Source organism: Oryctolagus cuniculus, chromosome 21 (assembly GCF_051225735.1).
Source record: "Oryctolagus cuniculus isolate XC-2025 breed Fujian yellow rabbit chromosome 21, ASM5122573v1, whole genome shotgun sequence".
NCBI lineage: Eukaryota > Metazoa > Chordata > Mammalia > Lagomorpha > Leporidae > Oryctolagus > Oryctolagus cuniculus.
This window is the reverse complement of record NC_142887.1, coordinates 29769666-29783319: the sequence shown is the minus strand read 5'-3', so window position 1 is coordinate 29783319 and position 13654 is coordinate 29769666. Positions and strand designations below refer to the sequence as shown.

The 13654-nt window shown below is 53.3% G+C and overlaps 1 protein-coding gene and 1 pseudogene across 15 annotated transcripts in view; both read right to left on the bottom strand.

Moving 5' to 3' along the window:
• Positions 1-311: 311 nt before the first annotated feature.
• On the bottom strand, positions 312-2133 carry LOC149119884 (Ig lambda chain C region pseudogene; annotated as a pseudogene).
• Positions 2134-4420: 2287 nt separating this feature from the next.
• The window catches only part of LOC108178662 (Ig lambda chain C region-like), a 362049-nt gene continuing 352815 nt past the window's right edge, over positions 4421-13654 (bottom strand). For 6 of the 15 annotated variants that reach the window (XM_070065855.2, XM_089323435.1, XM_070065856.2 and 3 more), the window contains exons 3-4: positions 12036-12073; positions 10351-10811 (exon numbers count right to left, since the gene is read on the bottom strand). In XM_070065855.2, coding sequence (XP_069921956.2) covers positions 10492-10811; positions 12036-12073 — 358 coding nt within the window. In that variant the 3' untranslated portion in view covers positions 10351-10491. Of the gene's footprint in view, positions 4891-4987; positions 5850-10350; positions 10812-12035; positions 12074-13654 lie in introns of those variants that run through there. The other 9 variants (XM_089323436.1, XM_089323437.1, XM_089323446.1 and 6 more) reach the window with 4 other exon arrangements.

Below are 13654 nucleotides of genomic sequence, written 5' to 3'. Positions count from 1 at the left end.
CCAGGGTCAGTAAGTCTCTGTGGCTAGGGTGACAGTGACAGAATCTCGCAGGGAATCTGCAGGACTCTTTCCTGGGCTGCTTGCTCCCAAGTTCACAGAAATCACTGCTGACCTTTGGGGATGGTCAATTCAGGATGGAAAGCACATGAATAAATAAGAAGTGAAACCACTTTTTCTGATTTATGTAAGGATATTTATTGAGAGTTTATTGGGTGCAGGGGAAAGGTGGGATGATGGGTGGGTAGAGGACAAGGTGAGAACGTGCTGGGGTCTGCAGCTCCTGGCCCTTAGGGGTGGGTGAGGGTGGGGCCCTAGGAGCATTCTGCAGGGACCAGGCTCCTCTCCATGGCTTGGCCCTCGTGTGTGACCTGGCAGGTGGCTCTCTGGTAGGATTTCCACTGATTGGCTGACAGGCTGAGGAAGCTGCTGGCCGCGTACTTGTTGTTGCTCTCTTTGGAGGGCTGGGTGGTGTCCATGCCCTGGGTGATGGAGGTGCCATCTGCCTTCCAGTTCACCGTCACGGTGCCCGGGTAGAAGTCATTGATCAGACACACTAGTGTGGCCTTGTTGTCCTTGAGTTCCTCAGAGGAGGGCGGGAACAGAGTGAGTGAAGGAGTGACTACGGGTTGACCTGTGGGGTGGCAGAGGGATAGCAGGTCAGAGGTCAGATGTCCCTCATGGAGCCCCTGACCTTGGCCTCAAACTGTAGGTGGACCCAGGCTCAGGGCAGGGTTTCGGGTCAGTGCCTTGCTAGCCTGAGGTCAGGTCACTGATAGGACACTTCCTGCTGGAACACTCCTTGTGCCCCACAAGTGAGGGATCCACAGTCCCCCTCTTTGGATCTGGTCTTACCATGTGTCCTTGTCACCTGCCAACTCTCAACTGTGCTACCCAAAAACTGGATGGGACAGGGTCTGGGAGCTCATTTCTCCTGGGCTGTGTTTCTGTTCTGGGGCCTCTGAGATCTGACAGCTGCCTGCCTACCTGTGTTCCAACAGGGCATATGTCTGCCCTGTGTTCTGGCTTCTTCTTCCACCAGAAGGGACTTTCTGGCCCCCTGTCTTCCTGGTACCATCACTGCTACCCCTTGCCAGCGTCTCACGGAGCTGTTTTCTGTCCTGAGCTGTTGACAGTGGCTTTTCTGAGGGTGTCCAGCCAGGTGGACTTTCCTGGGAAAGCTATCTCAGCCATGAGTATTATGTAACTGGTGGGTGACTGTCCCTTGAGGTGTCCTTGTCCTGGGCATGGTCTCTTGTCCATGGTGGCTCAGGACAGGTCCAGCTTTGGGGCTCTGAGTATTCTGAGAGCTGTTTTGTCTGGGTTTATGCCCATGTTGGAACAGAAGGAGGCTTCCTGTTCCCAGGGGCCACACAGGAAATTTTTCCAACGAGGATCCTTGTTCCCCTCCCATGCATCCTGCCTCTCTCCAAGTCCCCAGAGAAAGGGCCACATCATTGTGTTGAGAGCAGTCCCATCCCTGAGACCCCAGGAGGACAGAGCCCCAGATGCTGAGCACGCCCAGCCTCTTTCTCCAGTCGCATTGCCCCTGAGCCCCAACCTGAGCCCCTTTTCCCTGGTTCTGGAAACAGTAGACCCTGAAGTAGGGAGTGGACATCCCAGAGTGCAGAGGGGAATGTCTCTGAAGAGAGGACTTGGGGTCACAATGAAACCAGAGCACGGTGCAGAAAAGGCTCATTGGGATCCCCTCCTGCCCTGACCAGGTGTCTAAGAAGAGTGGACAGGCTTCAGAGGGGTGACAGGTAAGGCAAAGATGTTATAGACCACAGACAGTGCAAATTCACAGTATAATGTCTCCAAATTTCAACTCAGATCCCAGAAAGGAAGGAAAATAGACACTCACCAAGGACGGTCAGCTTGGTTCCTCTGCTGAACACATAACACGGTGACACAGCCCCATGCACAAAACCTGCTGCACACGAGCCAGGCGACCTGCAGCTGCACCAGGTTCCAGGGTTGGGCAACACAGTCACAGGGCACTTTTGTCTCGTGGCAGGTGAGTTGGTCCCTCCTCATATTGAACTTCACTTTAGCGTCTCTGACATGGTGGAACTGGACCTTGGGCTGAGATGAGGCTGTCAGGAGAGAACTTGATGTCCAGTCTGGTGGGGCCATGATTGTAGAGTGTGTGGGTGTGGAATGTGGGCAGATGTGATTTTTTTTCTTACAAATTCCTGAATGTGTGCTTTTGTCCCATAGATCATTACCCCATCCTGTACTGGCTCCTAGAACAACATTACTATGTTAGATCCCACAGAGATCCTAAAAAGAGCAGTGAGGATGGGCCAATTATTGTAGTGGTTGGCTGTTTTGAGATGCCTACATCCCGTTCTGAGTCCTGGGTTTAAGTCCCAGCCACATTTCCTATTCCAGCTCCTGCTGATGTGCACCTTGGAAGGCAGCAGGTGATAGCTCAAGTAGTTAGGTTCCTGCCAGCCTCGTGGGAGATCTGGATTGAGTTCTGGGCTCCCGGTTTCCCTTTGGCCTCACTCTGTCTGTGAGGCAGAGCATCTGGGGAGTGAATCAGTGCATGTGAGATGTCTGTCTCTCTGTTTCTTTGACTTTCCAAAACGTTAAGTAAAGTTTAAAATAAGAGAGAGTCCAAGAGAAAAGAAGATAAAAGAGAAATAAAAAAATACAAATAAAAAAATAAAACAAAAAACAAAAAAAAAACCAAAATATTACAAAACAGTAAACAGAGGGCTTATTATTGGTGCAGCCCTGAGCCCAGAGAAAAGTTGAGAAGTTAGAGGTCAAGGTGTCCCTCTTCATTGAAGGAATCTCTACTTTTAGACCCACGAAGTGAGGCCATACAGATGCTGAGGGCTGCAGGAACCCCCCAAGTTTCTTCAAACTTAGAGACTGAAATTGGGGTAGGGGTTGCTTTGCTCAAGCACTGAGACCCCTCTCTGTTCCATTGAGGCCCTGCAGCCCCCTGTGTGTGTAGGCTCCATGCTGGGCTGACTGGGCTGTCCAGCAGCTCTACTGAAGGCTGCTGTGCTGTCCCCTGTGGGATGGAGGCAAAGACGGGGGCCCGTGAGCACCTGGGAACCAAGCCCTGAGATAGCTGGGCCTGCACATCTAGGCAGCCACCTCACTCGTGACAGACTATGGGTCCATGTGGGTACTCGGCCATGACAGCAAGGAACAGTCCTCATGGGGTTGTGGGGTGTGGAAGAGCTGGGTCCCCCTGGAAGCCTGACCTCATCTGTCACTCTCATGACACGCTCACCCCACCCTGATCTACTCTGACCTGGCTCTGACTCTAGTCCTGAAGTTAAATCTCACTCCACCTCCCTCAGACAAATCAGTGGAATTCGTAATGCTCTTATCCAAGTTCTCCCAAGTCCATCCCTAATGCAAGAAAAATCTCATCACTGTTCAGGTATTGACAGCTCAATACTGGAGTCTAACCTTGTCGTGATCCTTGAGACCCCAGCCTCATGCTAGTGTTAACCTTGACCTAACTCTGACAGATGCCCACCTGAACATCTACACAAGCCTCCTTTGCACCTTAGCCATGTGCCTGGCAGTAGCAACGAGAACACCCTTGTCTTCCCAGCTGCTAATGGGACTGAACGGGATTGCAAACTTGTTAGATTATGTGTACTGTTTTGCTGCTGTGGGACTTGTCAGTAACTTTATTTGGATAACTTGTATTGGGAAAGTTCAGGAATGCACTGCTGTGCTCTATCTTCTATCCTTCCCACAACTCACTAGAGACAGCACAGCCATGGAGCCCTAACCTGGTAAACCTTGCCCTGAGTGGTCCCTGCTATGGGACAGGGCAGGTCGACCTCTGTTCCTGTGGGATCTTGACCATGGCTGAAGGGTCTGCAACCCCAGGTCCTTTCCTCCCTCCCTCCCTCCTGGGAACCCCCTTCCTGTCCACTGGTTCCCCTCTCTGGATCCCACATCAGTTCTTCAGGGCTCCGTCCTCTCCCAGGGGGCACAGAGGGCTGCTCCGCAGGGTCAAGCTCCTGCTCGGGACTCAGTCCCTCCAGACAGAGGGAGCTCACCTGGTTCCCTGGTGGACTGTGGGGGTCACAGAGGATGGGATCTCACCAAGAAGTGCCCCTGTCCCTGTGCAGGGATCCCTCAGCCCTGGAGATAAGAAGACCCTGACAGTGCACTGGAAACCTGACTCTCTCATGATAAGGTCTTTAGTAAGGAGGAGACCGGGAAGGAGGCAGTGAGGCTGCCTGCTCCAAATGTACCAGATGGGGCTCAAGACATTGGGGAGCTGGGGAAAGGGTCTGGATGACAATGGCATGTCCTGGGTGATGGCTGGACATGAACTAGGAGCACCCATAGTCCCATGGATGCCACGATACTTCTGCCAACACTAAGACTCCCAGGTGTCAGTGAATATGAGATGTGAAAAAAACGAGATGGACAAAGGTTTCTGATTGAAAAAGTGAGGATATTTATTGAGAGTTTATTGGGTACAAGGGAAGGGTGGGATGATGAATGGGTGGGGGACAAGGTGAGACCCTTGGGGTCTTCTGGGGTCTGCAGCTCCTGGCCCCTGGGGGTGGGTGAGGGTGGGGCCCTAGGAGCATTCTGCAGGGGCCAGGCTCTTCTCCACCGTGTGGCCCTCATGCGTGACCTGGCAGGTGACACTCTGGTAGGATTTCCATTGATTGGCTGACAGGCTGAGGAAGCTGCTGGCCGCATACTTGCTGTTGCTCTGTTTGGAGGGCTGGGTGGTGTCCACGCCCTGGGTGACGGGAGTACCATCGGCCTTCCAGTTCACCTTCACGGTGCCCGGGTAGAAGTCATTGATCAGACACACCAAGGTGGCCTTGTTGTCCTTGAGTTCCTCAGAGGAGGGCGGGAACAAAATGACCGAGGGGGTCACCGCGGGCTGACCTGCAGAGTAGAAGAAGGGCAGCAGGTCTGAGGCCTGGTGTCCACTTGGGCCCCCTGACCTCTGTGTGAAAGGAGGGGTGTGGTCAGTTTCTCTTACTCAGAGACTGTGGGTCAGAAGTTCCTTGCAGAGAAGGGAGTGCCACGCTCTCGCTCAAACATCTCCCCATCATCTTTGGGAACCTTGGTCTGGAACCCTGTCCTGGTAGAGTCCTGAGACCACAAGACCACGGCCTCCCAGAATGACATCTGACCTTCACCATGCTGTCCCTTCTGCTGACACTGATGAGCCTGTGTCAAGTTTTCTGTCTCCGTAGCTGTGAGTCTCCTGATGTCTCCTCCCATAGCAACCTTTCTGATCTGCCTGTTCCATTCGCAGTGATTCTGTGGCCTCTGGGGTCTGTTTGTCCCCCATCTCCATCTGAGCCTATCTACTGGGCTAGAGTCATGGAAGATCAGATCTGCCTGCCTGTCCTTGGGTTTCTCTTACCCATCGAGCGTGTGTGGCATCCCCCTGTCTCATGAGATGCCACAATCTGCTGCACACTCGGCCCTTCTGTCCATTCTGGAAGTTACCTGACCTAGCCTGGGTCCTGCAGACCCTCCAGCCACCGTTTCCTTCAGTTACTGCTAACCCAAGTCCTGTCCCAGAACCTTCTACAGCCCTGCAGGCTGCTGTTAGTTCCTGGTCTGCTGAGCTGTGTCCCTGACAGTGTGCCACTTACCTCATTTCTGGTCCTGGATCCTGTTCACATAGCTCAGGGGACCTGTTCTATTTACCTCTGACGTGTGGCTGCCCAAGCCCAACGTTAAGGTCTGGCTCTTTCCATTTCCAGTTCCCACTCCCTCAGTTCCCCCGTGCCCTCTTCCTCATGAGATGGGACTGAAGTGACCCCACAGATAAAACTGTTTCCAGGAGGGTCCCAGGAGGCAGATAGAGCAGAGGAAATTTAAGAGTCCAGGAGCTCTGGGAACAGGGACAGGAGGGAAGACAGACAAGTCTCGGGAGGTCCTCCTGTCCAAGCCCCTGTCTCTGAGGTCAGAAGGGGAGGGCAGTTGGTGATCAGCGGAGGCAAGTGGGGCTTGAACAGGGAAGGCAGAGGTCAGTGTCCCAGAACGTGGATCCAGGGAGAACACTGACACCCCGGGGACAAGACACAGAAAATGAACCAAAGCAGCAGAAAATTTCTCCAAGGCACAGGAAGGGCAGGGAAGGAGGGGAAGAGGAGACTCACCTGTGACGGTCAGCTGGGTCCCTCCGCCGAACACAACACACAGTGACACAGACTCATGCAAAAACTCCTCCCTGGGACTCCCCTACCCACCCCCATCCCCCAGCTGCAGCTGTGATGGAGGAAGCCAGGGCCACTGCCCCAGGCCATGTCTGCAGTGCAGTGAGGGCACAGGACCACCTTCTTCCCAAATCAGTGGCCCCCAACACCCAGTTCTTAGAGGAACTTGGTGGCCTGGATTTGGTTTTCCCTGTGACTCTCAACCAAGATGGGAATAAACTCACTGGGAGCATCTGTGTCACTAAAGGGTAAGGTTGCCCCAGAGGGACATGGTGTGTGTTCTCTAAGAGTCAATGCAGCCCTGATCCCTTAGTGAGACCTTGGGTAGACTAGGACGTGTCCCATGCCATCAGGATGTACTGGAAGCCATGGAATGCAGGCTGCTCAGTGCCCATCTCATGCAGGACTCCAAGGGTCTCAGCCACACCTTCCCTGAGGTTGTCCTGGGTGGGATTGGCCTGGCCAGGGAGGCTTGAGCTGGTCCCCTATGCCAATATCAACCTGTTCCTCCATGATGGCCTTAAAAGCAACCCTGCTTACCCTCTATCAGGTGTCACATGTATCAGGTCTGGTGGATTGGAGGCCATTGCTGCCTCATTTCCAGGGAGACAGTGTGAGAGTCCACAAATGGGACATACATCCATGGCTATCCCAGGCCTGGGTCAGGAAGGGCCTGTAAGAGGGGCCAACCTATTCTCTCTAGTTGAAGACTCTGTGTGTCCCAAAGGGTCTCATCTGAAATGCCAGACACCACCTGAAGAGGCTCCAGTGGGTCATTTGCATCACTGGACTTCATGATGTCATCCATAGGGAGCATTGTGACTGTGCATCCACATTGTTCCGATGCATTGAGACCATGGTTGCTGTGTGATTGTCCACCCCGAGTGCCCAGGAAACCAGCCATCTGTATGTAAAGAGACTAACAGGAGAGGCTGCATTTCCTCCTCTTTCTAGAATGTGCAACCACTCCTGTGTGACCCAGGTGCATGGGCTCTTGAGCCATGGAGCAGGAGGAGAACTGAATCAGTTATGGCAGCATCGCTTCCCAGTGCAGTACAGAGTAGCATCCATCAGTTGTGGCCACTTTGATGTCACCAAGAGGGTAGCTTTGGTAACTGTTATGGTGTAGCAAGTCATGGAGACTGGGGTGACCAAGGGAAGTGCTCAGTGTTCCCTGGGGAGGCAGGGGCTGTGTCCCAACCTTGCCATGGCCCCAAGACCAGCTTTCAGCCCCATAGCTCCTGCTCTGCAGGAGGAAGGACAGCAATAGGCGAAAACTTGGAATTGGACAGTGATATTTTGCAAGAGAAGACAGGTAAAGACACAAGCACAGCCACAATATCACACCTCATTGAACTTCATTGAAACAAAGGAAAACAGTAAAATAACAACAGTGTCAAGAGCCGTAACAGAGTAAATACCCTTTTGACATTGGAAGGAAGTTGATGATGGATTAGGTGTTTTTTGATATTTTTGAAAATGGCTTTTTAAGTTTACTTTTTGTGTATTTGAGAGGCAGAGAGGTGATGGGTAAGAGACAAGTCTTGCATGCAGTGATTCACTCCCCAAATGCCTGTAACATCTGGGACAAGAACCCCACCTGCATTTCCCATGTAGGTGTTAGTGACCCCAGTACTTGAGACATCCGCTGCTGCCTCCCAGAGCATGCATTAGCAGAATGCTAGATTAGAAGCAAGGTGAGATTGAAACTCAGGTACTCTGATAGGTCACACAGGTGCTGCAAAAAGTGGCTTGTTATTCCAGTGTCCCACATAACACCTCAATATTCTTTTTAAAAATTATTTATTTTCATTTTATTCAAACAAGAAAGGGAAGTAGAAAGATAAAACTTTCCACCTGCAGCTTCACTCTCCAGTGTTTGCTCCAGCTGGGACTCGGCCAGGCTGAAGTCAGGAAGTCTGAGACACATCCACACATCCTGTGTGGGTGGCAGGGAGCCAACGACTGGAACTCTTCCCTTGCTGCTCCCCAAGGTGAGCATTAGCAGGAGTCTCCAATCAGGAGTGCAGCAAGGACTCAAACCAGGTGATCTGGTGGGGGATGTAGGCACTCCTAGCGCTATCTTAGCTGTTAGACCTCATGCCAGCACCCAACACTTCTTGATATCCAGGAATTATTGATGATTCCTGTTTAGGCTTGATAACGGTTTGCAGATATGTTAAAGTCTGCATCTTTCTAGTACACAAGTAAGTACTTACCAGGGAAGAGATATTAAGCCTAGAATTTGCTTTCAAGTGCTGGCTAAAGGAGGAGTCATTTTGTTGTGAGTGGGTCAGCATTATCTGTGAATTGATTATTTTGGGGTCAGGAGATGGGAACATGAGAGAGGTTAATATTCCTCTATATCCTGTCTCCTTACTCTAATGTTGAAAGCTCCTTGTGATAAAAGCATATAACAAATGACAGGGACAGCAGCCGGGGTGGCTGGATCCAGGCCTTGTACTCAGCAGGACCATGCATGTGCCCTGGAGACCTCAGTTGTGTTTTTCTTGCAGTGGAGTCAGAGAGATGCTGTGGGCCACTGGGACCCCCAAGCTCCCTTCTTACTCTGAGTCTGGGATTTGGGAGAGGAGTGGCTCTGCCCAGACTCCCAAAAGACCCCTGTCTCTGTTCCTTTGAGGCTCTAGAGCTCCCTGTGTGTGTAGTCGCTAGCTGTGGGCTGGCTGGGCCACCCAGGAGCTCTGCTGAAGGCTGCTGCCGTGTCCCTAGGAGCTGGAGGCACAGAGCAGGGCCTGAGAGCACCTGGGCCCCTGAGCCCTGAGGTGGCTGGGCCTGCACATGCACAGGCTACTTCAGTTGTTTTCAGGGCCCCTTGTCTCTGCCATCAGGCTGCAGGTACATCTGGGGGCTGAGCCAGGAGAGCAAGGGAGAGAGAGGGTCCTCATGGTCAGTGGGTTGGGGGAGTGGGGAGCTGTGTGCCCTGGAAGCCTGACCTTGTCTGTCACTCTCAGTGCATACTCACTCCTCCGTGACCTAATATGATCTGGCCCTGACTCCATTCCTAAATTTGACCTTGACTCTACCTTTGTATGGCAATCGACAGAAGTCCATTCAGTCCTTATCACACATTCACTCTTCAGGAAAGCAGAACCTCATCAGCCTCCAGCTGTCAACCCCCATCAACGATTTCATCCTGGAGTCTGACCTCAGTGGTCTGATTCTTCAAGATTGATACCCCAGCCTCATGCAAACCTGAGGTACTCAAACCTGAGCACACACCAACCCTCCTGTGTACCTCAGCCATGTGCCCAGCAGTAGCGATAAGAACATTCTGCTCTAGGCAAGTGCTAATGGGTTTGTCAGATGGTTGATTGACCGAGCAGGATTGCACACTTGGTAGATTCCATTCACTGTTTCCCTGCCATGGGACTTGTCAGTACCTTTATTTGGATAACTTGTATTGGGAAAGTTCAAGAATGCACTGCTGTGCTCTATCTTCTTTCCTTTCCACCACTTGCTAGAGACAGCACAGCCATGGAGCCCAAACCTGGTAAATCTTCCCTGCGTGGTCCCTGCTGTGGGACAGGGCAGGTCGACCTCTGTTCCTGTGGGATCTTGACCATGGCTGAAGGGTCTGCAACCCCAGGTCCTTCCCTCCCTCCCTCCCTCCCTCCTGGGAACCCCCTTCCTGTCCACTGGTTCCCCTCTCTGGATCCCACATCAGTTCTTCAGGGCTCCGTCCTCTCCCAGGGGGCACAGAGGGCTGCTCCGCAGGGTCAAGCTCCTGCTCGGGACTCAGTCCCTCCAGACAGAGGGAGTTCGCCTGGTTCCCTGGTGGACTGTGGGGGTCACAGAGGATGGGATCTCACCAAGAAGTGCCCCTGTCCCTGTGCAGGGATCCCTCAGACACACAGGTGAGCAAACCCTTACAGTGCCTTGGAAATGCTGCTCTTCTAAGATCAGGTCTTAGTAAGGTGGAGACCAGGAAGAAGGGAGTGAGGCCACCTCCTCTGACTGCCCAAGCTGTGCTCAGGGGACAGTAGATAACTGGAGGAAAGGGCCTAGGTGAGGATGGTTCTTCCTGGGTGATGGCTGGACATGACCTGGGAGTACCCATAGGCCCATGGATGCCCGGATACCCCTGCCAACACTGAGAATCCCAAGAGGTGTCAGTGAATATGAGATGTGAAAAAAACGAGATGGACAAAGGTTTCTGATTGAAAAAGTGAGGATATTTATTGAGAGTTTTTTGGGTACAAGGGAAGGGTGGGATGATGGTGGGTAGGGGACAAGGTGAGAACCTGCTGGGGTTTGCAGCTCCTGGCCCCTGGGGGTGGGTGAGGGTGGGGCCCTAGGAGCATTCTGCAGGGGCCAGGCTCTTCTCCACAGTGTGGCCCTCGTGCGTGACCTGGCAGGTGACACTCTGGTAGGATTTCCATTGATTGGCTGACAGGCTGAGGAAGCTGCTGGCCGCGTACTTGTTGTTGCTCTGTTTGGAGGGCTGGGTGGTGTCCACGCCCTGGGTGACAGAGTTGCCATCTGCCTTCCAGTTTACCTTCACGGTTCTGGGGTAGAAGTCATTGATCAGACACACCAGGGTAGCCTTGTTGTCCTTGAGTTCCTCAGAGGAGGGCGGGAACAGAATGACCGAGGGGGTCACCGCGGGCTGACCTGCAGAGTAGAAGAAGGGCAGCAGGTCTGAGGCCTGGTGTCCACTTGGGCCCCCTGACCTCTGTGTGAAAGGAGGGGTGTGGTCAGTTCCTCTTGCTCAGGGACTGTGGGTCAGAAGTTCCTTGCAGAGAAAGGAGTGTCAGGCTGTCCCTCAAACATCTCCCCATCGTCTTGGGAACCTTGACCTAGGGCTCAGGTCAAGCTTCTCCGTGCTGTCCCTTCTGCTGACACTTATGAGCCTGTGACACATTTTCTGTCCCCAGAGCTGTGAATCTCCTGTGGGCTCCTTCATCAGCCATTGCTTATCTGCCCGTTCCACTTGCAGAGACTCTGTGGCCTTTGAAATGTGGGGTCTGTTTCTCCCCAGTCTCCATCTGAGCCTGGCTACTGGGCTAGAGCCTTAGAAGATCATATCTGTTTGCGTGTCCTGGGTTTCTCTTACCCACCAATATCTGTTTGCGTGTCCTGGGTTTCTCTTACCCACCAAGTATAGGTGGTGTCCCCCTGTCTCATAAGAGCTTTGCTGCTGCACACTCTGTCCTTCTGTCCATTATGGAGGTGAACTGTCCCATGCCTTGGTCCTGCAAACCCTCCAGCCACCCTTTCCTTCAATGACTCCTAACCAAGCCTTGTTCCCAGAGCCTTCTCCACCTTGCTGCAGGTGCCCTGAGTCCCAGGCTGGCACAGCTCTGTCCCTTGGCACTCACAGTGCAGCTCGCGGAACCCCTGCACATTCTCCCTCATTCTTAGTCCTGAATCTCACAGCTCAGGGGACCTGTCCTGTTCCTGTGAGTTGTGACTGCTCAACCTTAGCCTTGAGGGTTCTGGCTCTTTCCATTTCCAGTTCCCACTCCCTCAGTTCCCCCGTGCCCTCTTCCTCATGAGATGGGACTGAAGTGACCCCACAGATAAAACTGTTTCCAGGAGGGTCCCAGGAGGCAGATAGAGCAGAGGAAATTTAAGAGTCCAGGAGCTCTGGGAACAGGGACAGGAGGGAAGACAGACAAGTCTCGGGAGGTCCTCCTGTCCAAGCCCCTGCCTCTGAGGTCAGAAGGGGAGGGCAAGTGGGGCTTGAACAGGGAAGGCAGAGGTCAGTGTCCCAGAACCTGGATCCAAGGAGGAACCCTGACACCCCGGGGACAAGACACAGAAAATGAACCAAAGCAGCAGAAAATTTCTCCAAGGCACGGGAAGGGCAGGGAAGGAGGGGAAGAGGAGACTCACCTGTGACGGTCAGCTGGGTCCCTCCGCCGAACACATAACACTGTGACACAGACTCATGCAAAAACTCCTCCCTGGGACACCCCTACCCACCCCCATCCCCCAGCTGCAGCTGTGATGGAGGAAGCCAGGGCCACTTCCCCAGGCAGCATCTGGCACCCAGCCACCTGCTCTCCCCAGCTCAGGGACAGGACAAATGTCCTCACATGCCCAGCTCTAAAAAGGACTTGTTGTCCTTGATTTGATTTCCCCAGCGACCCTCAGCCAAGATGAGAATAAATTCACTGGACTGCTTCTGTGTTGCTAAGGGGTGAGGTCCCCTGTGAGGGACACGGTGTGTGTTCTCTGGGAGTTGATACAGCCCTGACCCATTGGTGAGACCTTGGTTGAGGATAGAAGGTGCCCCATGCTGTCAGGGCATGCTGGTTTCTGTGGAGTGCAGGCTGCTCAGTGCCCATCTATGGCCCCATGCAGGACTCCAAGGATCTCTGTCTCACATTTCCTGAGGTCGTCCTGAGTGGAATAGGCCTGGCTTGGGAGGCCTAGGCTGGTCCCCTAGGAAAATATCAGTCTGGTCCTCCAGGGTGGTGTTGAGAACACCCCCTGTCGTCCCCTCTGTAGGGTCTCACATGTGGCAATTCTGTTGGAGTGGAGGCTATTTGTGCCTTGCTCCAAAGGGAGATGGTGCAAGGGTCTGGATTATAGTCTCTAAAGGGACATGGGTCCGTGTCTACTCCCCTGCACGGGGCAGAAAGGGCCCATGAGGAGGTGAAATGTGTCACCCTAGATGTTAAGTGCCCATGCAGTCCCCAAGAGTCTCAGAGATCTCAGCGGCTGTCGCTCCCCGTCTTCGTGGAGGAACGACACAGGACCCTGCGCTGTTCTTTTGTCTGCTCGGCCCTCCCCGGGTTTACTGCTGGTTCTTCCCGGGTTGGCTACCATCCCTTCCACCTCCGTGGAAGGGCGGTTCCCCCTGCCACTTTTCCCCACTTCCGCGGGGGAGCGGCACACCGCTGGCCGGCTCTCTCGGGGGCTGCACAGGTGTTCCTTCAGATAGATGTTCCCCTTAGATGTTCCTGGTGCATGTTGTCTCTCTCCTCCTTTATAGTCCTCCTCCACCAATCCCAACTCAGCTGCCCACACGCCGAGTACGCTGCTCTCCTCCAATCAGGAGCAGGTCCTGCTGTTTATTGGTTGAACTGGAGGCAGCTGTGTAGAAGCTGTTTTCTCCTCTCCCAGCGCCATATTGTGGGAGAGCAGATGCATAGAATAAGTCTTAATTCCAGTAACTTAGTCTAGTCCGGGTTGCTCCCCACAAGCGGCCACCTGAAGCAGCTCTCGGTGGGTCAGTCTCCATCATGGTAAGTCATGACATGGTCCTGGGTGAACACGATGACCGTGCATCCATGCTCTTCAGATGCACTGAGGCCACGTTAGTGGTGACCATAGGTTGTGTAGCCTCAAGGACTGCAGGTCATCATTTTTTAAGAGGTGACAGGTGGCACAGCTCCAGTGATTTCATCCATTTGGAGAGTGAACAATTCATGGAAGACCGATCTCTCTCTCTCTCTCTCTCCTCTCTCCTCTCTCCTCTCTCCTCTCTCCTCTCTCCTCTCTCCTCT